The sequence below is a fragment of the Polypterus senegalus genome, chromosome 1 (assembly GCF_016835505.1).
Source record: "Polypterus senegalus isolate Bchr_013 chromosome 1, ASM1683550v1, whole genome shotgun sequence".
NCBI lineage: Eukaryota > Metazoa > Chordata > Cladistia > Polypteriformes > Polypteridae > Polypterus > Polypterus senegalus.
In genome coordinates, this window is record NC_053154.1 from 111,418,338 (window position 1) to 111,445,050 (window position 26,713).

General features: G+C 34.9%; 1 protein-coding gene across 1 annotated transcript; it reads right to left on the bottom strand.

The window, feature by feature from the left end:
* prss16 (serine protease 16) lies at positions 1 to 25,063 on the bottom strand. Its single transcript, XM_039756109.1, has 9 exons — positions 24,769 to 25,063; positions 22,177 to 22,358; positions 19,699 to 19,931; positions 15,925 to 16,060; positions 14,613 to 14,727; positions 8,367 to 8,568; positions 6,629 to 6,719; positions 4,296 to 4,504; positions 1 to 1,052 (listed from the first exon to the last, which is right to left on the bottom strand). The coding sequence occupies exons 1-9, from the start codon at positions 24,982 to 24,984 to the stop codon at positions 946 to 948; spliced, it is 1,491 nt and encodes a 496-aa protein (XP_039612043.1). The 5' UTR covers positions 24,985 to 25,063; the 3' UTR covers positions 1 to 945.
* Positions 25,064 to 26,713: the final 1,650 nt, after the last annotated feature.

Here is a 26,713-nt window from a genome sequence, read left to right on the forward strand (position 1 = left end):
CACAAAACAAATATGATGCATTTATTTTTGTTCTTTCTTTACATCTCCACAGTACTTGAATGACAACTTTCTTATCACCAGCTCTGATTAAAAGGGCTTTAAAACAAAGCTGCAAAACAAAATTGCCACTCAAGCTTAACCTTTGACAAACTGGTATATTAGGAATTTAATAATTCTCAGGTTTTGAATGTATGTTTTGCTTGTTTGTGTTTTGCTTATTCAGGTTTCACACATTTATGCCAATTCCTGGTTCTAAATATCCCACAGTAAACATATCTAAATTTTGTTTGCACTTAGCTCTCTTAGTAAATTAATTGTATCAAAATACATGTAGAAGGGAAAAAAACTCAACCATTCTGTTATTACAAAGAATATATTTTATACAGCATTTTTTGGCTAACATCAAAAATACCATCTAATTAAGCAGAAAAACAAACTGAATACCAAGTCCATGTTCTGCTCAGAGCATTTAAGCATGTGCTCCCATGACACAATAGATTTTTCACTATCAACACATTTGCTTCTGTAAAGAGGTTAGAGAGAAATCTCTCATACCGCACAAGTCATACTGTTTGTTATGTAAAATTTTAATTCATGAGATTAATTATATCAATATATCAGGTATAGGCTTATTTTATAAACCTGTAAGCCATTTTAGGTACTGTTAAAATGACTGATACTCCTGAAATAAAAAAAAATAATGCTTACTTTTTCAATGAATCTTCACAACATTTATATCAACAATAATTGAAATGCTAAAAAGATTCAGGGTTTTCTTAGTCACCCACTAATGCAACAGAAATTTCTCCTAGACTGAAGTTTCTTGCATCCCTCTTCTGAACCCTCTCAACATAACAAAGTAACAATGAAAAAAAATGTATCTAACACCTTTCCTTTGCCTGCAGGTTGAAAACAACTAAATTATGCAAAATGTTGATATTTTTACTAAAGCAACCATTTCTCTAGGAGCGTCAAGACATGTCCCCTTGCTAATGTTAGCACGAGTGGGTCTTCAGGCCTGGCTGGATACATGTTTGCACAATGTGCTGTACCTAAAGATAAGAGAAGAAAATGTTAAAAAACCTTAGGGTACAGGAAGTCTTATTCCTATCACAAAAACACAATTTTATACACAAAGGAATGCTATTAGTCATATGTGGTCTTAAAATGAATATACATTAGCTAGATTAATTAAAACAAGAACATACTGCACCAGTTTTTACTTCTGTACTAAGATTTTTTTTTTTAGTATAGGAAAATTAAATACTTAAGGTTGTTATCTTGCCTTTTACTTTCAGAGACTTAGAAATTACATTGTTTTAATTACATATGATTCAACATTTAGTTGATTTGTTCAAATTAAGTGGCAGTTTAAAATAATTAAAAAAAAACACTCTTCAGGTAAAGACTGTGTATATTTTATTTAACTAGGGGGCTTCGCCAACCCCTGTGTTTGGTTTTCCGGATACACACTTTTAAGGTTTTTTTTTTCTTGAAATCATTGCTTACTTCATTAGTTTCACTTTTATTTCCAAACTTCTGCAAAAACTATAATTGGAATCTTGCAAGTCCCAATATGCTGAATCTTTTTAATGAGGTCAGTGAGACATGTGTTTTTTATATATATATATATATATATATATATATATATATATATATAGGAATGAGTTTATATACTCCGATGTTAACTTTATATAATCAGGAATGACTTTATAAATTCCCACGCTAACTTTATATATTCAGGTTTTGAATTTATATATTCCGACGCTGACTTTATATATTGAAGTTTTGACATATATATATGGAAAAATTTTGCCTGGTCTGATGAGTCTCGATTTCTGTTGAGACATTCAAATGGTACAGTCAGAATTTGGCGTAAACAGAATGAGAACATGGATCCACTGTTACCACTGTGCAGGCTGGTGGTGGTGGTGTAATGGTGTAATGGTGTGGGGATGTTTTCTTGGCACACTTTAGGCCCCTTAGTGCCAATTGGGCATCGTTTAAATGCCACGGACTATCTGAGCATTGTTTCTGACCATGTCCATCCCTTCATGACCACCATGTACCCATCCTCTGATGGCTACTTCCAGCAGGATAATGCACCATGTCAAAAAGCTCAAATCATTTCAAATTGGTTTCTTGAACATGACAATGAGTTCACTGTACTAAAATGGCCCCCACAGTCACCAGATCTCAACCCAATAGAGCATCTTTGGGATGTGGTGGAACGGGAGCTTCATGCCCTGGATGTGCATCCCACAAATTTCCATCAACTGCAAGATGCTATCCTATCAATATGGGCCAACATTTCTAAAGAATGCTTTCAGCACCTTGTTGAATCAATGCCACGTAGAATTAAGGCAGTTCTGAAGGCGAAAGGGGGTCAAACACCGTATTAGTATGGTGGTCCTAATAATCCTTTAGGTGAGTGTAAATCTTTATATCTCAGTGGGTACAAAAAGTATTCAGACCCCCTTCAATTTTTCAGTCTTTGTTATAATGCAGCCATTTGCTAAAATCATTTAATTTTTTTCATTATGTACACACAGCACCTCATATTGATAGACAAAAAATAATTTTTGAAATTGTTGCAGATTTATTAAAAAAGAAAAACTGAAATATCACATGGTCCTAAGTATTCAGACCCTTTGCTGTGACACTCATATTTAACTCAGGTGCTTTCCATTTCTTCTGATCATCATTGTGATAACCTTCATTCTAGTCCAGCTGTTTTTGATTATACGGATTGGACTTGTTTAGGAAAGCCACACACCTGTCTATATAAGACCTTACAGCTCACAATGCATGTCAGAGCAAAAGAGAATCATGAGGTCAAAGGAACTGCCTGAAAAGCTCAGAGACAGAATTGTGGCAAGGCACAGATCTGGCCAAGATTACAAAAAAAATAATAATTCTGCTGCACTTAAGGTTCCCAAGAGCACAGTGGCCTCCATAATCCTTAAATGGAAGATGTTTGGGACGACCAGAACCCTTCCTAGAGCTGGCCGTCCGGCCAAGCTGAGCTACCGGGGGAGAAGAGCCTTGGTGAGAGAGGTAAAGAAGAACCAAAAGATCACTTTGGCTGAGCTCCAGAGATGCAGTCAGGAGATGGGAGAAAGTTGTAGAAAGTCAACAATCACTGCAGCCCTCCACCAGTCAGGGCTTTATGGCAGAGTGGCCTGTCGGAAGCCTCTCTTCAGTGCAAGGCACATGACAGCCCGCATGGAGTTTGCTAAAAGACACCTGAAGGACTGTGAGATGGCGAGAAATAAGATTCTCTGGTCTGATGAGACCAAGATAGAACTTTTTGACCTTAATTCTAAGTGGTATGTGTGGAGACAACCAGGCACTGCTAATCACTTGTCCAATACAGTCCCCACAGTGAAGCATGGCGGTGGCAGCATCATGCTGTTGGGGGTGTTTTTCAGCTGCAGGGACAGGACAACCGGTTGCAATCGAGGGAAAGATGAATGCGGCCAAGTACAGGCATATCCTGGACAAAAACCTTCTCTAGAGTGCTAAGGACCTCAGACTGGGCTGAAGGTTTACCTTCCAACAAGACAATGACCCTAAGCACACAGCTAAAATAACGAAGGAGTGGCTTCACAACAACTCTGTGACTGTTCTTAAATGGCCCAGGCAGAGCCCTGACTTAAACCCAATTGAGCATCTCTGGAGAGACCTAAAAATGGCTGTCCACCAACATTTATCATCCAACCTGACAGAACTGGAGAGGATCTGCAAGGAGGAATGGCAGAGGATCCCCAAATCCAGGTGTGAAAAACTTGTTGCATTCTTCCCAAGAAGACTCATGGCTGTATTAGCTCAAAAGGGTGCTTCTACTAAATACTAAGCAAAGGGTCCGAATACTTAGGACCATGTGATATTTGTTTTTCTTTTTTTAATAAATCTGCAACAATTTCAAAACTTTTTTTTGTCTGTCAATATGGGGTGCTGTGTGTACATTAATGAGGAAAAAAATTAATTTAAATGATTTTAGCAAATGGCTGTAATATAACAAAGAGTGAAAAATTGAAGGGGGTCTGAATACTTTAGTGTGTATATATATATGTGTGTGTGTGTGTGTGTGTGTGTGTGTGTAGCTCTCAAATAAATATTTCTGTATTTGTATTTTATCTTAAAAGAGGATGAGGCATAGGTAAAGTGCTACTGTCTTTTTTTCAGGTACGCAGGTTGAATTTATACCTTGTTGTGATTGATTGAAATCTACAGATAGACTGTGTGCATCTTTTTGCTATTAAAAACATTAAAAAAAAAAAAACATAACAAACCTTCAATAAAAATTGCTGGTAGGTCGCCGGTGATGTCCTGGGTGATTCCAAGTGCATGCCAAGGATCTATGGATCCATTAGGGAACACTATCCGGCTGCTCTTGATATCATAGCCACCATAATCTTCATTAGTCTGTTGCACAGCATTAGTCACTGAAGTGGCAGTAAAAGAGGAGCCAAAGATATCTGAACACTGCTTTAGATTGTACCTGAAAATGAAATTGCAACATATTTTTGTTCTTCGCAATATTTGAAAAATTATAAAAACTTTTGTTTTACTTCTTCATTATAAATGCAGACGGTCACATTTTGTTAAATCATTTACACAACCTAACGATTTGCCAAATATGAGCTGAGGATTCCTCTAGCTTGTAAGAGTTACATCTCCTCAAGCAACACTGTAGCTATTCAGACAATCTAATAAATGCAGTACAAAATAGCTCACTAGACTCTTGAGCGTGTATTTATAACCGTATAATGCATCATTCACACCAATATTCTTGAAAATTGATACTCTTATTCTTTCTGCTTCTTATTTTCCTCAATTCCCAAAAACTGCTTGCTATAGAAAGAGCTACAAACTACTCAATAATTGTTAACTTTGAGGGACACATTTCTTTGATATTATAGCTTGTAGAAGTAGCATAAAATGTACTGTCTACATTGATTTACTTTAGGACTGGTTCAATGCTCAGTTCTATATTGAAAAACAATCTAAGCAAATTAAACAGTTAGAAAATTCCTGACCTCTTAGTCAGCTTTTTTTGGTTGAAAGCAGTAGAAGACAATTTGTAAAAACTAAGAAGTCAGTTCATTAATTGGTAAAGAATCACATCAAGAAAACAGACAGAAAACAAATAACTTTCCAACAGCAAACATCAAAAGTCAAAAATTAAAAGAGAAATGCTTTTCTAGGACATTAAATATTACAATAGCTTGAAGATCACCTGTGGAAGAAGCAAAACTAGAATCAAATTAAAGTTTGTAATCTTTCTTTACGTCGAGAACTTGTAGATATAAATCTAAACTTGATTCTAAACACTCAACTGTATTTATCAAAAACGTAATACTTCAGTCAATACTACAGTAACTGTTTTAGCGAGGTAAAACACTGAATAAGAGGCCACTGTTTGTAAGTCTTGGGGGTGAGGGTGGGGGGTTAGGGGTGGATACCGTTACCTCTCTATTATAATAAAATAATCTTGGGATGAGACATGACTTTTTCAGAGAGATACTTTCACGTCCTACGAGACAAGACTTTGTGCCAAGAGATTTAACCATGCCCAGGGAAGGAAATAAAAGATAGAGTATATGACAAAGTAGAACCTCGTAAAGAATTCAAAAAACGTTGGCGCAATACACATGCAAAGTGGGTTAGAGAGTTGGAGACTTTGAGATCGTCTAATTCATATTGCCATCAGGGAAAAGTAGTGTTTTCCTCCCAATAAAGAGGCGTATCCACAAGAATTAAAAGATTTGCTGATTGGTGAAAGTGAAATCCACATACGTGAACGGCAGAGATGCGAAGTGGCTGGCGCGTAGCAAAGGAAGTGGGGGTTGGCGAGAGAAGCCCCTAGTTTTAGAGGATGGAAAATATGCAAAGGACTAAGACAATAAGGAAAACTTTCTGCAAAAGACATTTTTGGGTCTGTCCTCACAACCATTACCTTTAGTCAATGCTTTTTCACACTTTCAACAGTCTTCTCTGCTCAACTTAGAAATTAAGCAAAATGAAGGGTGTTTCTTATTCAGTTTCTCACTAAGCTACTTCAGTTAATTCTACAAAAGCGACAATTATAAATGTCAGATTGTTGAAGTCATTTAGTTGCTCCTATATAATTTAATGTAGAGTTGGGGTAGCAAGATAAATGACTAGAAATTGGAATAACTAAAAATCTTCAGCTTAATTTATTACAAGATTAGTGTGAGGGGAAGTTTAGGTTCAAAAAACCTGATTTTACATTCCCATAGACTACTCTTGCTAAAGATGCAGCAGAGGACAGATTTAGAAGCTGGCTAATCAAGATGGGGTAAACAAAGTGCCTGCAGGATGTGCATGAATACTACATCCAAATGTGACAAGTGACCTCAGCAGAGGTATATTCTACAGCAGTGCTAGCATTACTGGGTACCACCATCTGCAGGGATGTACAAGCAACTTATTTATTCACCAATAAAATGCACTGCTTCTGCATGCCCATAGATGGTTCAAATAATCCAGATACCTTAGTTTATTGTTATTGATATACTGTGATGGACAAATATTACAATAATCAGTTTTATTTTTTTTAAGCACCACTTATTTCTCCTGTGGAGGGAAATGCATTACTTACAGAAGAGGAAATCCAGAAAATGGCTGATTTGGGGAATCAGTGGTCTGATAAAATCCAAATTCTGAGCATGTCTGGTACACCCACTGCCTTCCTATAAATAAAAGAAGAGATGAGTATGGAGGGACTGAGATGAAGCACTACTTACTAGCAAGTATCAACAGTTTGAGTAGGACTAACAAAATCTACTGTGGTAAAACAGGCCAACAACCAGATCAGGAAAAGTGTTAATTTCATTACCATCAAATACAACATATCTGAGCTTTGGGAAGGAACGCTAAAAGGAGTCAGGCTTTCACTTGAGAATTTTTAATAGCCTCAGACTATTTTTATAGTGTAATTTGAAATTTAAGACTTATATTTTGTGAAACATATAAATTAGAAAATTTTCAGCCTAAAAAGTTGTTTTCCGCCTGAATTTCTACTCACAGACCACTAATACAGTATACATCTGTCATCTGAAAAGCATCTGGTCTCCAGTATCATCTAGCAGACCTTCAAATTCAAAATTCACCATAACATTACAGCCCACTTCAGGTGACTATCTTGTTTAGAGGAGCTGTCAAACTTTACCAAAACAATGGAGTCCATACAAAAAATATTTTGAGTAGAAATATACTCCTAAAACTGTGAAGTATGCTTTGTTTCTAAGTAGTAATAAATTACAAAGAACAAGGAAAATAAGCTACTATTATTTTCAACATTTGTCTTTCAATTTGCTGTGTGGGCGAAACATTTAAGAGATTATGTGCTAATTCAACCACAGAATCCTACATATGCATTCCAGTGTGGGTACTTCACAAATCTGACTAGCTTTAGAGTTTCTGTAAATGTGTCTGCACAATTTCATGGTTTCAGAACATTAAAGACGTTATATCTGCAATACACGATAAGTATCCTAACCTAAGTACATTCCTAAGAAAATCGAAACTATGCCAAAATATGCAGTACTGTAAATCTTGAGATTGAAAAAAAAAAAAACACATTTACATACATACATACATACATACATACATACATACATAAAGTTCGACTGCTTCCTCCCATTTCAATAACTGTTAGCCAACTACAAAGACATATTTTGAACATGTTTCTCACAACAGTTTAGGGAAAAAAACCCTCACAAAACTTCAGTACAGACAGGGAAAGCCACAAACTAAAAACAAAACTCTCATAAGGCTATATATTCACAACCAGCCACCCTGGTAAACCTCAATGACTCATTCGGACAAAACACTGCCCCACTTCCACACATCTCTTTCACAAAGCTACCACTATGGGACTGGGGAAGGGAAGTGTGATGTGGTGACTTGGGAATCTGCCTTCTTGCATAAGTATTATGGCATTTCAAAGACCACAAAAAAAAATTACATAAATTAAAAGTGTGCCCCCAGAAAATTACATATTTGGTAACTGATAAATGCTTCACCCACTTAACAAAACAGACTGTCTCTGCCTTCTAGATATTACCCCTGAACCAAACTAATAACAAAACTGAATATCTCAAAACAAATCATTTTTGCAATTCAAGCTTTCATCTAAAGTTGTCCCCAGGCTTCACTTGTCTAACAAATAAAAAAAGGTTTTACAAACAAAAAAAAAACGATAAGATTAATTTTCTGACTGAAAACAAGGGGAAAAAAAGCTGAACCTACAGTATTTTACAGCTGTGGGTCACTAATTTACAAAGTTTAGGTTTTCAACAAATTAACTTGTGCAGACAATTGTGTTCTTCATTTACCTCCACCAGATGCTGGTCCATCCCAAGAGGTATTGGACATATCTTTTACATAATTCTTGTATTTTACATCAAGACATTTCTGCGACAAAGTTGTCTGGATCAAATGAGCCACTGAAGCATATCGGTCATATGGTGTTCCAAGAGATTCATCTTCCATAATATTGCAAAGGACTTTGATTGTGATATTAGTGCCTGGCACACCCTGGGTTGGAGAAATGTAAAAACACAATAAGCCAGTATTCATCTTACTCTATGGCACTTTCTAAAGTAGCTATCCATTAGTAATGCACATTGTAAGTTTTAATCTCCTTATCATTCTAGAACCTAGACAGAACATGAAAAATTAAAGCAAAGAGAGCTCACACCATTCCAATGTTAAACAGGCTTGTTATTTTTAACAACCATTTTCAAGCAGAATGTCAAAATATTACATTAGTAATAATGGCATTTTGCTTTTTATGTAGTGTGTTTGTCGATTTTCCTACTGTAGATTACCTCATTATTTCTTCACTTTCATTCTGGCTTTCATAACTAGGTTCTTAATCTTTATTGTTTGCCAACAAAATTGCTGCCACTGCTTTAAATTTCTTCACAAAAGATTGAGAAATCTGATATAGGAAAACTGATGACACATTACAAAACTTAAGCGAGTTTGTTGGCCCCAGTTTTAGGTAAATAAATAATAAAAATGCATGTTCATCATTTGTGTGATTTAGTAAGGAGAAAGCAGAGAATGAAAGTGCAAAAAATTAAATACATGAAGACAAATGCCACTTGCTGACAAATTAACAACAAAGATATCCTGCCGTGTAGCTTCACTGGTGGGTCGATAAACATACTTTTGAAATATACTAGGCTATGAGTGAAAAGTTAATAGAATTGAACATTTTCAGACAACACAGGAAGATCTTTGCCACTGTTACTGAAAATCAAGGAACATTTACAGTACAGCATCATAAAGCTGCTGACTATTTAGGTTCCACAAAGTAGTTCTACACTAGTTGAGGCAAATTAACAAAGAGGCCCAGGAGTTGTCCTTAAAAGTACACTATATGGCTAAATGTTTGTAGACACCGGACCATTACACCTATACGTGAGTTTTCCAAAGCCATAGGCATTAATAAAGAATTGCCAACATTTTGTGGCTAACAGCCTCCAATCTTCTGTGATAGCACTCTACAATATATTGGAGTGTATCTGTGGGTATTTGCACCCATTAAGCCAAAAGAACATTTGTGAGGTCAGGTACGGATGTCGGATGGGAAGGTCTGGCTCACAATTGCCGTTCTAATTCATCCCAAAGGTGTTCAGTAGAGCTGAGGCCAGGGCACTGTGCAGGCCACTCCTTTTCCTCCACATCAGACTCTTTGAACAAATTTTTTAAGGGAAAAGGTTTTGTGCACAAAGACACACTAATGCTCATGAAGTTGGTACACAAAACATTTGACTCCCAGCTCCTCAGTTTATGGTACCACTGACTTTGACCCCTTTATTTGTAATTTAAGCCACTATTCAGTACCAGTAAAAAGTTTGGGGTCACCTAGAAATTTTAAAGATTTTCATAGAAATTAATACCTCTCTATCAACCTACCATTAATTTGACTTGAAAGAGAAATCTTTTTAACTGCATTGCCCATTACTGTCTAAATACAAGAAGCCAAACTGGATCTAATCATTACAAAAAAACTAAGTGGACGGCCCAAATGGGCAACTGCATAAGAGGATGAGAACAGAGTGTTGATTCTCACTTGTCTTCTTCATTAAATAAACACCAAGTACCAGTATCATCTGCAACAGTGAAAAGGTGACTCTGGGATGCTAAGCATGACACAGTGTTCCAGTCATCTTCTGTCTAATGTCTAATTTTGTTCATTTTAACTTTTTCTTTGCCAGTTTGACACGTGGCTTGTACTTCCTTTACTTATGTGGCTAATGTCTTTATCCAAGATGACCTAAAAGAGATATAATTGGCCACATTTCTTTTAGTTATTTTATAGTTGGAGTACAGAGAGGTAATGTGATTTTTATAATGCTCACAGAGTGTCAGCAGCAGAATGTGAACCCAAAACTTTACGATTTTAAGTCCCAAGTCCCTTAACCACTATGTCACATTGCTCACATTGTTGTCAGGGTCATTTAACATCAACAGAATTATTTATAATAAAAAAAAAAAAAAAAATTAAAAATATGGACTTTATTTCCATTAACATTTTGAGTCTTGAAAGCAATACTGCACCAAATGTTGCAAAGTGCTTATTAAATACTGTAAAGCATGTTTAAGTGATGTCATGCCTACAGTGACAACAGACACAGAAAGACCCCTTTATTTACCACAGCTGTAAATTTAAGCAAGTAAATGTGACTTATGATTTTTACATAAATATATATATATATATATAATTTTTTTTAAGAACATTTGCAAAATAATTTCTCTTTTTTTGGGGGTGTGGGGGGGGGATATTTGGTGGTTGCCTGAATACACTTCTGAACCAGTACAACGTACAGCTCTCAGATAGGCACTGCTACAAAATACAAGGCAAAAGGAAAATTACATTTATTAAAATATTAGTTCAAGTAGCTATCCTCATATTTCTAACATTTTGCCAAGTTTTTGTGCATTTATTTACTTATTTATTTATTTAGCTGCCCTAAGTTCTGACTCATCATTTATACTTGTTTGGGGGCATGACATTGCAGCTCATGGAAGTGGCAATTGTTTCACTGCCTATTTTTTGGTCTGTTTGTGGATTTGGACCTTTAAATTCACTCTACTGCAGTATGGATATATAATTGACACTTCACTCTGGTTCTACCACATCTGTGCTGCATGCCAGGTGTGCACTGCATATGTGTAGCATTTTCATGTATGCGTAGAGTACTGAATTTTACTGCTCTTCATAATCTGCAGATGTTATTTTAGGAGGTTAAATGGGGACCGTACTTCAGTACAAAAGGATTGTACTGATATTGACATATTGCCAACATGTTATTAGTAAGAAAAATATTTCATGTTTTACTTTGATAGATAACTTTTTAAATTAACAAATCCTTGAAACAGTTTAACAAATAACTTAATTCTAGACTAAGCAAAATGAAACTGTGTGTGTAATGCACCTTCATAATTAAGCATATGATAGTTACATTAGCATTTCTAGTTCTTGTGTGGTATACATTGCTTATAAGAAATCAGATGAACAGAGGAGGGAAAAACCTATAGTTTTTAATTCAAAATTCTGATGTTAAGACACAGATTTGGTAATGATACGTTTGTCTGCAAACTCTAAACTTGCAGTGATTGTGATCTTTGCTCACTGGTGATGTAGATGTGTAACCGTAGAAGAATAAAAAGTCAAGTCTTTGGTATGTTGGCAAAGGACAATTTTGTGACCAGCAATTCACTTCATTGTTAAACTATTGTTGCTTAATGATTTATACAGTAATTTTTTTATAACTTTGGAAATATGTTATTTTTATAAAATGGTAATTCTCACTAGTAGCCATCTGAAGCCCTCTAATCGACAAAGGACCCACAGTTGAGAACATCTAACATACTAAACACACGGTTTCAGAAAGTCTCTTTATACACACACACACACACACACACAATAGTATATAGTAAATCATAATCAATTGAAAGAAAAATATTTTTTATGTTGTGTTAGAGGTATTCATTGCGTTATATGCATTCGTTCTGTTTGGCTTTGAAATTAACACGCAAATACTTTTTAAACTTACACCTTTACTTTAAAGCTTCAATAAAAACATATCAATATTTGGAATTAACTTTTTGTCAATATCGCATTGAATTTTGATTCCATATTTGGACTTGCATCGTGACAACACAACATATAACTGCCTGTGAATGAATATTGTTTCTTTCACTCGAATAAATAAACCAACTTTTTCAAATGTTTGTCCCTGTGATTTGTTAATTGTCATAGCAAAAGCTATTCTAACGGGAAACTGTAAATGTTTTAGTATAAATGGCATATCAAGATCTCCTTTGGTGTCTAATGTTATCCGCGGAACATGTATTACATTACCTTTCTTGTTGCCTGTTTTACACACAATAACATTAAATGCATTCTTCTTTCAACAGTAATTCGGCTGGTGGAAGACCGGATGGAGTTAATGGTTGTAGATATTCTACAGGATATTGTAAGTTGATGTTCTCATCTTCCGCACCATCACCACCAACTGTTTCAGCATTTAACCAATTTCCCCTTGGGATTAATAAAGTATTTATCTATGTAATCGATTGACAATTTTAATTCATTTGACATCGTTTCTCAGTGCTAGGATTGCCCGTGTACTCATTTCTTCTGTTGATAACCCTTCGGGATGAAATTCTTCAATAAAATTTGGACACAATAAGTCTTCTTTTATTGGGAACTTAAAGTGAGGAAAACATAATTTAAAAAAGAGCTGAGAGTGCATGAACTGTGTCTGACAAAAGCATTCACACGAATGAGGGGTGAGAGGACTGTGGGTGTGGACCGTTAACTGTAAATGGTTGAGAGGAGGGCGGGACTTGAAAAAAATCTCTTGGCAATAGTCTTGTCTCAACATTTTCTTATATAATAGAGAGATATGCAATACTCAGTTCCTAGCATGGGTCACATAAAGGTGAAGCCTGTAAACATCAGTGCTTTATGTGTATACTGCTATTGACTTAAACCCTCAAACGCTTAGTAATGGTTCAAGATTATAGATCCGATTGAAACTATTATTTTTACAGGATGTGCTGCAGGATAAAATTACATTTATAACCCAAACTCCTATGTCTACTAATTATCAGTCTGAATTGAAAATAATACAAGTTATTGTAAAATTGTGTTTTCCAATCACCATTAACAAAAGCCATCATCAGTCATTAGAAGAAAAAAAAAAGCAAAAATTCATCGACAGCTGGAATATTTTACTGAAGGGTAATTGTATGTAGCATATTCAATAATGTAATATTGTATACAGAAAAGGATTTGTTTTTTGTGGTGTGATTTTTAGAATGTAAGTTGATGTCTTTATTTGTAAGTTAGACAAGGCAAATGTAATAGTACATACAGGAGAGATGCTTTAATGTTCACCTTGAACTATTAATTATAATAAATTATTCCAGCAAATTAAGGATTTTTTGAGCATTATAGATTTACATTTTTAGTGTTATATTTATTCAGGGTGAGAAACCCAATATAAGTTCTTATATGTAGAGGAGTGTGCCCATGCATTTGCTCCCTACATGTGTAGCATCCTCCTCTCCAGGATTTTTAATGGGGGTGGGTGTAACGTGTATTAAACCAGTCTGGCAAGGGTGACCGTGTTTGGACTTTGAGGCTATAAGCCATACCTGGAGGAAGGCCATAAACTGCCTAAACAAAGCAACTGGGAGTTGAATTGTACCTGAATGCTGTCACTGGTACATGGTCCAGGAAGGAATACGTAAATGAATTCTGTTGGTCTGAAATATGATTTTTATGAGGAAGGCATGTGGAAGCAAAGCAAGCTAGAATAAAGAGAAGCTGAGAGCCAATTATGGACAAAAGATGCACTGCTACTTAGACTGTAACGGCACGATTTGCCAAAATTCACATTGTAACGTGCTTCCTTAATATTTATGGGCATATTATTAATATTACATAATTAAATGAGTAACTTAACTCCTGCATGTTCCTTTACTCTGTCCAACTGAGGTTACGATGTAGAAGGGAAGTCTTAAGTACCTGACCACAGAGATAATTACATGGGATTTAAGACATTTTATTAATGTCTACACAATAAAGGGTATAAAAGGGGAAAATAGGGTTACCATAGGACCCTACATGATAAAACAGTTACACTGTACTTCTGATACATCTGATTAAATTATGGCACAATAACAGAGGCCCAATGCCTTAGTAAATTTCGTAAGTGAAGTCCAGTAACATAGCTAGTTACTTCTATATATTTCAAACTTGAAATGATGGCAGTTAAAAAGCTTTAAACATTAAACATCATAAAAACTCATGCTAAATCATTTCTTTGACTTTAGTTACATTTTGGATCTTTATTTAAAACAAGCAAAACGTTATAATGGCTGCCTTAATCTATTTAACTCATCCTCAAAACAAGCTTCACATAATGAACTTTTATCATAAACTCCTTAATTTAGTGCCTGCTCAGCACAACTCCTGTCAATTCTAAACAATATATCAAGATACTTTTATTTCGAAAGTGATCTAAAGCCACACATAGCACCCTTCAACATTTCACCTCAAATTCTCGGTTATCTTCATTGTACTGGACCACATCCATAAAGTTTCCAGCTAATGTTTCCAAGAAGTATGGCAGGTCAGAATCTGAGGATGCCTTTAATGTATCACACAGTCTAAAATAGAGACACAATGCAAGAAATCCAATAAATAAGTTACAAACACTTGCAAAGAAGCATTCACATTTACTATTACCCTCTATGTTTAAGCATCTTGGTTTACTATTATTGAATGTGCTATGTTGCATGAACTGCAAAAGTCTCCAACTCTGCAACTCTAACACAATTTTACTCCATATTACTGCCACGTTATGCATTGCACAATTCTTATTATTGTATATGCATATAACACAGTCAAAGTTTACTTGTAAAGCAAGTGAAGAAGTTCTCTTTAAACCTTCACTAACTCAGATAAAAAACAAAGGATGCAATTATTCTTTAGAAAGCAATAGACCATTTAATAATGAAATTTACAGCACTATACACTGTACAACTTCTGCATATTTTACACATTAGAATTTTAAGCATCATTTTATAGCATCTTTTTTGCATACTAGTGAACAGAAATTTTCTGGTAACTAATGAAGTTTGAATTAAATGCAATTAGTCTGAATTAAATGCAATACAGAAAAGATAAAAAGGATCAAGTTCCAAAAGTATGTAGTAGGTATATATTCACAAACAAGATATGCAATAATGCCTGTTTGCCAACTGCTTAAACTAACTCTAGATACAGTATAAGCATACTCGTATATTTATTTCAACATGATCTTCTGAAGTTTTTAAAAATTGTATTGTTTATAAAATGTGCCATTTAAAATAATCTTACATGAAGTACAGCACATATATTTTTCTGACTTTAATCTATTAATCTGACTGTGGCCAATGAAATGAAATGGGATGACTCACTAATTACAATGCTTTACAAGCAATTGTTTCTGTTGAACTAGCAAAGAATAATGGTATATTTCACTCATGGATGCTTTGTGTAACCAAAAAGATAAACCATTTTCAGATTTATTGGTGCACAACAAATCGATGAATTAGGTCTGTATGGCTTTATTGTTACTTTAGCTTATTTAAACAAAAAGGGGAAGATGTGAATGAGTTCTTCAAGTTCATAACTATTTCTTTGGCAGAACATTACAAAATAGCTTGATTACCAAGAAAATTCAGGAAATTGACAAAAGCTGTTAAGGTTAAGATCCTTTTGTTTTTTAAAAAAAACATTCTTTTGTATTTACTGTAGTTAATATCAAATCACTATAAAGGAAATGTTAATGCTTGCAATAAAGAGACTCTGAAGACACAAACCTGAAATCCTTAGTAATCTTGTCATAATTCTTGGTGTCTTTCAACTGATTCACAAGAGTATCAGAAGCATATTTCACTTTCTGGGGACACGCAGCACTATATGAAGCAAGTGAGCGCTGGACAACCTCCAAATATTCTGGTAAGAAAGGGAAACGCAAGTAAAAGAGTATACAAACCATCAAACTGACCAAAATCATGGCAGCTTGTTAGGTAAAAAAAATTAAATGGCATATTTATCATACAGTGAAGCTTTTTTAAAATCATATACAAATTAACACTTTTAAGTCTAGAACAAATTTTATCACTACCTCAATGCTCTAGCAATAAAAGTGTAACTGTTACACGAGCACAATGAATGAGGAAATAATCATGGCAGACAAAGGTCATAGTCTCTTATCTTTCCTCTCATCCAAAGCATAATGAGCCAAGTAAGAATGGATGTAGTAAGAATGGTTACATGCATTTAAAAATGATCATCATCTCTAAAATTAAGTGAGCAAAATGAAGCTTGCAGAAAAAAAAATATGGCATCTATATGTTCAATAATCGAATGACTAAACTAATTAACTGAAACACTGAATAAAATATTCCAAATATACATTTGTCTTTATTAAACCATGCAATTTTTCAATCTCTTTTCTGGACCATCTTCCATCTTAGCACACAACACTAAGCTTTCAAAAGCTGTGTTAACCATAGCCTAGTCTTTTATATCATCATAAGTCAGACATTATAACTAATTATTTAAGGATATTTACACATGTAATAATTAAAGAAATAACCAAAAACTCAAGATCATGTCTAAAAGTCTATAATGGATTAAGAATCTTAAACAGAACTATAGATTACATTCTAAAAAAAGATTTTCTAAATGATCCATTTTGGCTTTAAAAACCCCTCTCTTAAAATTATACTTGGAAAGTATTTATCCTATGCTTTTTTAAATGCTTCATTACATGTTGGACAGCATGAAAGATCACAATTTTTTGAATTACTCATTATAAAGAGATGTTGGTCCCTTTTTTCCAGTTTTACCATAATGCTAGGTCTCAACTGCAGTGTGGTTTTAAGAAAAAAATATTTTGGGCTGCGGCATATCCTTTCATTGACATTTTTTGCAGAGCATACTTCTAGGCAATGGTGATTATTCTTTAAAGTCTGGAGGTGACTTTCTATCGCTTTGCTGTACAATACACCATTGAAATCAATCATACATGTGGAGTGTAATTTTTGACAGCTACAGATTCATTGATTTGGGGATGCTGCATCATTTCTTTACAAAACATATTCATTTTTTTTTCTTGTGATTTAGTTGTTTTTTTTTACTCTCATTTACTAACCTTTAGCAAGGAGAGAGTGCATATCCTTTGTGAAGGGTGCCGTTCTTTTCAGTATTAATAAATCAAAAATACTTCTTTTTTAAATAATGTCATATTAACATTAGAAGTTTCACACATTTTATTTGTGCACCAATGCCAACACCAAGCGGAGTCTGCATCATTTTGATTTCATCAATAGCTCATCAGCACTACACTGTCTGTTTCAAGTACAAGTTACTTCTTCAAAATCATGGTATATAATTATTTGTCACATGACATTGTGTTTTAAAATAAAGCATTTTATTAATAAGAATTCCTAGCCTGTTCTTGCATCTTAAAAATGAACTGAAGTCAGTGGCAAATTTGCAAAGAAAAAGTTGTAAAACTTACTGAATACATCCCCTTTGAAAGATTTTTTTTTTTTTTTTAAATATTAGCATTTTATTAAGGCAAGGATACATTTCCAGTAACATTCCATACAGTCAATCAAATTTGACAAAACTAAATTCAATATCACCACCAAGCAAAAAAAAAAAAAAAAGTTCCATGGCAGTTTGACAGCTTCAAGGAGAGGACAAAGCTGGGCTATGATTAAACAAAAGCTTAAGTACAAAACAATCCCGAACAAAAGTAAAAAAACTGCCAATGAGTTAAACAAAACCAACAGTATTTTATTTGGAGGGAAAAAGTGGAAAGCTGAAAGTACTGCTGCCATGCATCTGCTAGTAAGAAATGTACTAATGTTAAAGGAGAGAGAGAGAGAGTCAGCAAAAAATTTGATGAGTTTCGATTACCAAGCCTCCTAACCAAAATAATCTTTAGCTTTGCTATCAGTGCTCTATTTATTTAAAAGGTTTTTGCACTGCTGCCAGGCAGGTTTCATTCTGAAACAGCATTTATTATTTGTACATGTGTTCTCAGTTTAAATGGTTATTTAAATATAGTAACTCTTGTCTGATCTACACTTAAAGAAAAGCCTCCAGTATTCACTTTGATATAAATGAATTCAGAAGGCGTTCATTTTAGACATTTTTATATTTTTTTGGTCTATACCATGATATAAACCATTACCGTGCAAAAGGTTTTGCAATTTTATTAACATCACCACCCCCATATTATGGTGAATTCAATCATGAATGGTAAAACATATGCACTAATTTTTAGCAGTTTTTGGTGCGTGCAATTTTGCTGTGGTACTACAGGCCATAATGGGTTAAGTCACTGGGCACTGTGCGTCTCACAAATTCTTGTATTCTTGGTCATACTTTAATGGTTACAGAGTAGTTCACCACTCTTATTTGACAAGACTTACAAATGTATATTTGAATGATTAGCAAAACACAAAAGTTAAATAATGAGACAACTGCAGCAAGCCACAAATAGCCACCAGTTGTGTAGTGTGGCAACTCTACTTGCTGTGTGTTAGTGCTGACAACCAATTAGCACTCATCCAGAAGCACAATTAAGTCACAAGGAAATAAGAGAACATTTGATTTGGACCATATAAACAGAAGACAGGCTTTTCTGTCTAAAGGTTTTGTTGGTTGTACCATTACAGAATTGAAAATTGAAAAGCCAGTATCATCATATTTGGAAAACATTCATATAATCACCGATATAATCAAGCAGAACACTGTCAAAAATATTTACAGATCATGTTTGGAAATTATAAAACATGCTAAAAAGTCTCGAGGAAGTTGTTTACCGGTCAGTTCTAATCATGTAATTTAACATCCCCAAGGCAAAAAGATTCCTGTAACTTCAGTTATGAAGTGTGTCATGTTCTCCAACTCAAAGTTGTGTAGTGAGACACTGGCCTAAGAGCGACTGTGTGTGTGTATGCATATGTCAGAGACAATTCACGTACTAATTAAGTTCAAACATAACAGAGGTGTTCAAAACTGCTAAGGCACCTGAAGTGCTAAAAGAGGTACTCAACTTCATACAAAATTTTACTATACTGTATGTAATAACCCAGTATATACTGTAGACCACCAGTGCAAAACCTGCTCAGATGTCTGCTAAAATAAGTAAAAGAATCACTTCTTCCCCATGTTGGCACAGTTACTGGGACTGTGTGACACACAGATGAAAAAAAAAAATACTGTGGCATTGTGGCTGCTTATTTATTTAGAGTTTCTCCCTTCATCTTTGAGAAAATGTGGGGGTCTGGCAAATGTTTCTAAACCATGGCTTTAAAACAAAGCAAAGAAGACTAATATGATTCTTATGTTTATTCCTTATAAAAGTCAATTAACTTGAAACTGGTAAGTTTTAGATATCAATTTTCTTTCCAGTTGAAAGTCAGTAGTGGAAATTATAGTAGCAAAAAGGTATCTGCCCGTTCACCCCACCTAGCAATTTTTGAAAAGTACTCTACAGTATACTTATTTGGAAACCTAAATAACAGCATGGACTGGTGCACTTATTTCTGAAAATATTTTACTGTTATTACCTGGAAAGTTAACCACAGCTTTAACAGGTGCACTGGAGGCAACTGCTGCATGTACAAGGTGGGGATACTTCAATCGAAACCAAGCTGCTAGTGATCCAGGATATGATCCCCCAAATGCCACCCACTTTGAGTTAGTCAGACCCATTTTTTGTGCCATCTCAGTACGGAAATGAGCAAGATCACCCAAAGCCTGTTTACTGCTGAGGTACACAAGGTTTTCAACACTCAAGTCTCTGAAAAATAATACAGAAAAACATCAGTCATTAAGTTGTTTAATAGAAAGATGAAAACATTATTTAAAAACTGAACTTCAAATAAAAAAATAAGGCAATAAAGTAGCTACATGTACCAAATGACCGATTCATATTTCTCGCTGTGTAAGAACTAAATATGCTTCTAATTATCACAATGCATTTGTGGCCATCTAGTGGTGAAAAACAAAAACAGATGCATGTCTGCAATACAATAAAGTACAACAATAACAAAAAAAACAAATTTAGGACTACATGCTTAGCATTTCAGTTCTAAACTATTAAAAACAATTCTGAATATACTGCATATAAAATAGCACGCAAAATTAATAAATACTAAATGTAAGATAGTAACACTGGCAGGCAGTGTGATGAAAGTATATCTAATTGAAACAAATTAAGTTTATAGTATAAAATATATAAAACTGTCAGACAAGTCAAAACAATGAAGGTGACACTTAAAAACACATTTCATTTCATATGACAAGCTAATACTACATGCATTTCACTAGGTAAAGTAGACAGTTCTGTCCATTTTTGCTGCTTCTTATATCACAACACAGATCAACAAAATCAGGTTAAGAAAAAAAATGCACAAAACTATTCATTAAATTATGATCTCTGGCTAGCTAAACTAGCAATCAATAGTAAAAAAAAAACAAAACACAAACAATAGCAGGAAACCAAAGTTGTCCATGGCTTTAAAAGTGTTGGCACCCTATAATGTTTAAAATATATATATATTTTTTTTAAAAGACAAAAATGGAAAAATAAAACCTCAGTAATACCATGCCACCATTTACAACCATTGGAAGCACTGTACTATATAAAGAAGTCGCTGTATTTTGCTTCTGCAATAAAGAATCAAAGTACACAGAAGGTTACAGAAGTGCCACACAAACACACACACAACCAGCCCAACATTCTCCGGTTAGCTCAGAGAATAAAAGACATGCAAGTGCTTTGTTGCATTTACACTCAACTCCTTAACTTTATTTTGTCACAAAAGACAAGGGAAGTACATTATATATCAAATTCAGCACATATGTGGACAGCATTCAAAATGAAGTCATCAGTCCAAAAAACTTTACACGTCATTAAGGGAGATTTTAACACATAGTAAACTAATCTTTTAAGAATTTCTACAAAGTTATATATTATGGAGAAATATTTTGGACAAAAAAAACAACCAAACAGATTGTCACATTTCACAGTAAATTTAAAACTGTTACTTTCACTCTTCAAAGGTCAGAGAGCAAGCTCTAACAAGTACAGTGTTTTAATCAAAGAATTGCCATTACACTGGACTTGAACCTTTAGTAATCAAATGGCAAATGTACAGCAGACAATTCTGATGCAGGCTCCTAGTGATGAACTCTGAGTTTATAGAATTAAAGTAACCACTGAGCGCAGTAGTTCTGGGCAACATTTCTTGCATAGTCAGAGCCACAGGATTTACCAAGTCAAGAAAAGATGTCTACTCTGCAGATAAAGTACATGTGCTATTATGTTTAATTGAAGACAAACTCTTAACCAACACATGAGGAGGAGAGCTGGGTATTCTATTCAGAAAGTCTTTCCTAAAATACTTGCAGCTTCTGGTTTATAATTTGTCCAGTTTATTTCAGAAGTTACTAATAATATTTTAGCAAAAAGGCATGCCATCTTGCATGTTTTGAGCATACAACTAGATAAATGACATGAGGGTTATGCGACATGAGAACTGACTTTTTCAAAACAAGCATTTTCCTTATAGTTTGCTTTTGTCCAGTGTTGGTCACTATTGGGTCCCATTCTATCAGACACTATGTCCTCTTTCCACAAAATCATTAAAGCTTGTAGCTGGACACCACTATAAACATATAACAAAAGAAAATTTTGGGGTGGAGTCTTTAAAAAACATGTCAAACAATTAATGGTGTGCTAGCAACTCCTCGTGCCATACATTGTTATAGAATGTAATATACATAACCAAAGATCAGATGTATATATTTTTTAATTTTTAGACGCAGCATAAGAGCTAACAGCATGCAGAGGAGTAAAAATCTTGAATGGAAAATAAAACTCAAGTTTCCAGATGAGGATTTCTTTCTTTTAAAAGGTCTAAAATCATGCAAAACAGTGATACTTAAATAAGAAAATGGTTAATGTGTCTGAGAATTTGTAATGACAAAGAAGCTGGCTAGTTTACAAACATTTTACCAATAACATTCTCTAATTCACATACTCTGTGGGATGGCTTTTTCCATAGTATCTGTGTTCTAACATCAGGCAGAGTGCTCCAAATTTCTGTGCAAAGACAAGCCAGGTACCATGCTGCATCCAGGCTGGGTTTGCAGGCCCTTCCCCTCCAATCATAAGGAACACAGGTCCTCCAGGACGGTGGAATGTATCATTGATAAAGTATCTCTGGAAGACAAGATATAAAGAGAGAAGTGTGGCGTTGAAATCTAAAAATAGGGTGAACCTTGTCATTGAAAAAAGGCAAATGAATTAAATACTTCTAGATTTCTTCTAGTGTTTCAGAAGAGAGGGAGGAGGAAAAAAAAAAAAAAGGCTTTCACCTGGAATAGAATTCCCTTTCTGAAAGCTAGTTAGCATTCCATTCCAAAACAACAAATGTTTTGTTTGAAACCAACATTCAAGCCAAAGCTGCAAATACATCTTCCGTGCTTGATTTCTAAATTGCAGGGTACCCATTTCATACTATCACCTTTTTAAAATGAGACAAGAAAGTAAGGAAACAGCAAGATAACATCTCCATGTCTTAATCTCACACATACAACTTCCATTATATAAAATAATGATTGACTGACAATGCATAATATATTTTATCTCACTTTCCAAGTTAGTTTTGTAAAGGAAACTGGGAAAATATAGTAATTCCTGGCCACAAGAACAATAAGTACAAGTTTGGTTTTCAATTGGTACTTAAAATATAGTAATATAAACCATAAATCAAAAGAGAAAATGTATGTAAAATACATTTTTCAAATATGCTAACTCTTTGTGCCGAACTGAATACTAAGTTCTCATGTGCGCAGCAGGCGCTGTCCTTCAAAGGACTGCCATTTCAACCTGCCTAGTGCTCTTTTTTTGCTGTAACTCTGTATTAGAAAATACTTGCTCACAAAATTAGATAAATTACGGTCTACCAGGAGATCTTGAAATCATTTCAGAATAGTATATAAAACAGCACAAAATTAAGCTGCACTTCACAATTACTTTATGTTCTAATCTTACATTTTTAAGAGATCTCAACAATACAATGACAGTCAGTACTCTACTCTACCCTATGACTAAGGATGCAGGGGGTACAAGTTATTCTTGATTCATAATATTTAAAGTGTGCCTAGAGGATTTGTTGGATATCTATAGACATGTGTGCACGATTTGTAGCAGGGGTTGTTGAACGTAGTGCCATTCATTAGCAAAAAATGTAGGAACTTACATTTATCAAACAATGCAGATAAACTGACAAATCATTAAAACAAGATGAAAGGAGATGCAGTACTAGCTACCACCTGCCTAAAACAAAAAGACTACAAATTGCCAATGCTTTGAACATTAATGTAATTTCTTATTAACACTAGCAAATCACTTCACTCATTCTGCATAAACGATTTAGGTGTTTCTTACTATTTTGTATACTGTATGGCATACACTTATTTTTTGCCCACTTTCCTAAGACTGCATTATGCAAGAAGGCATATATGGGCTTTGCTAATTATAAACGTCTTGGAGGTTGACCTTTAAGCATGGACAAAGCTGTTTCTATTAGTTTTTAAACTGTGCAAGTACATCGCAATAAATTAGAATACAATTGAAAAGTACATTTTCTTCAGTAATTCCATTCATAAAGTGAAACTCACTATATAGCTTCATTACTTACAGAGTGATACATTTCAAGGTTATTTCTTTTCATTTCGCTCAAAAAACTCAAAATTCAGTATCGCAGAAAATTAGAATATTACATAAGACCAATTTAAAAAAAAAAAAAAAGATTTTCAATACAGTGATGTTGGCCTACTAAAAAGTATGTCCATGTACACACCCAATACTTGGTTGGGGCATGAATTACCTTTGCAAGTGTTTTGAGTTAATTAGCTAAGTGGAGTGTGACTTTTTCACAATATTCTAATTTTCTGAGATACTGAATTTTGTGTTTTCATTAGCTATAAGTCATAATCAGCAAAATGAAAAGAAATAAACACTTGAAATATATCACTGTGTGTAATTAATATAATCTGTATACATTATCTATATATGATTAACTCACTACATTATTATTGTAGTAACACTCTCTCTTGTTCAGGTCTAAGACACTATGCATGTTTAAAACCAAAAGGCTGCCTCGGTCCTTGAGTGCTGCATTCTATCATTCCAATCAATTTCTTAATTACATACTAATAGTTTTGCTTAGCTTAATGGAACGTGTCAGTTAATCATTTTCCCCGATTTTCTTTCACGGTAACAAAAACAACATCCATCCATTATCCAACCCGCCACATCCTAACTACAACGTCACGGGGGTCTGCTGGAGCAAATCCCAGGCAACACTGGGCGTGAGACAGAAAACTGCACCGGCCCACTCGTGCACAAATCCACACTTGCACGCATAAAGGGCTAATGCAGAACTGTCAATCAACCCAACCAACCCATATTCTGGAGATGTGCTGCTGTGTAAAGTGACTAAACGAACTTCTTCCTGTAAGGAGTTGAATTCATTTGTGCACTTTTATTAATATGCTGCAAGCAAACACTCCCGGGCAGCAAGACTTATTTCATGCAAGAAGCAAACGAACGCTGCGTCAAGCACCTGTTTCCATACTCGGTCGTCCGCCCCGTTGAAATGGTCCAGTTTCTGGGTAAACCACAAATCTTCAGCGTTCGCTTTATAAGCCGCATTAAAACGAAAATTCCACGAAGCCTTCAAACTATGGATGGCCGACAGAGGTGAAAGGCTACACGACAAGATAAGAAACAACAGCGGGAATCGCTGCAATTTACATTCAAACAAGTCTAACGCCCTCATGTCTGCCCGCAAGTCATCATGTGTTCAGACAAATCACAACTACCAGCCAGCTGACAGCCTCCAGCAATAAAGCACTTGGAAAGACGTCTTCCTGCTCTAGGACAAGGAGTGTTTCAAAATAAAAGCCCATCGGTCGTCGGCAGATGTAACTGCAATAATTTCTAAGGCGACTGCGTCAACATTTCAAACTATTAACTTCAAATAACAAAAGAGAAAAGACTGAGTAGTATATTTAATCTAAAAAAAACCATTTAGAATGCTTTAAAAAAAGTGGCAACGTAAACAAAATGCCACTATGTATGAATGTCCAGCAAAGGCTGCGTCTTCTAATAGGCAGCAATGTGACAGCTAATAGAGTTTTAAGTATTTAATGCAATAAATAGACAAATAAATAAACAAACAAATGAATAGATAAAACTTATACGAATAAAATGATCAGATAAAGTTTAGGACTCTTCGGTGAATTGCGGTAGTTTAAACTGATTGACAAGAACTTTTATTCTGTTGATCCGGTAACACACGGAAGTGGGCGGGGACTATTTGTAATCTTCATCGTTGCGGTAAATAAGTCATGTGAGCATGTTGGCGGCGCCGCTACTTTTTAAACGCGTGATATTCCAAGCCATTTTCTGCAGCAGATTTTTTTTTTCCATTGCAGGACCTCGGCAACATTTGCTGCTTAACTTCACAGGTATGTTTTTGATATTAGGAAGGAATCTTGTACGTCACATACCACTAAGAATTATATGAATTTTATCAGACTTATCCACAGCCTACTCCGGTTGAAGTCTCTTCCAGTAATTTGTAAGAAAAACGTATAAAAGAAAAGTAAAGTGACATGGTAGGTAGTCCTGCCATCGAGCTGGTCCACGGTGAGACTGAAGTTGACTGCATCAAAGTACCTGCAAATAACTTAACTTGATTGCAACAGAAGAGAGTTTGATATTATATCACGGCTCAGTCACTGCCTATATGAAATTTGCATTTTAACTCATAATCCTGGGCTCTATGTAGCCTTTACAGCAGTAATGTGCCCAAGATAGGTAAAGCGCCAGTCCATCAAAGAGCCCACTTGTACACATATCCATATTCATACTTCTGGTTGTGGGAGCAGTTTGCAGTCATCTGCGTCTTCCAGATGTTTGCTTGCTTTTTTTCTGGTACTCAATGAAGTTTATATCAGTGCCGGTACCCAGTTGTTGAAACGGTATACAGCAGCTACATACATTACATTTATTTGATGTTGAATTTGTTTCAGTTTCTTGATTTATTTCATGGCTGTGATAAATTTTTTAAGTAGCCCAAAAAATACACCCTGCTTTATTAATATTTTTACATGCAGGACTGTTTTCTAACTAACCCAGGTCGGGTGAAAACCCCCACATATGGCAACGCTGTCTGCAGCGACTTTCCACCGTGAGTTCAGTGCTGCCAGGATAGACATTGTCGTCGTGGTGATCGATTGGAGAAAACAGATTAAAGATGAATTAATGAGGTGCCCTGTTTCATTAGATATTTTTTCCATCCTGAGTCATTTTTATGTAGGAACCCTTTTGACTTAGGGTTGTATCTTCATGGATTTATAGATGTTTTGCGCAGATGGATTTGAGTATTTTTTTATATTAAATTATCTTGTTTTTACTTTAAAATGTTGCCTTGAAAAATATCTTTATTATTGTATATTTTAATGATTCTTTTTATTCAAAGAAACTCGTAATATAAGGATATG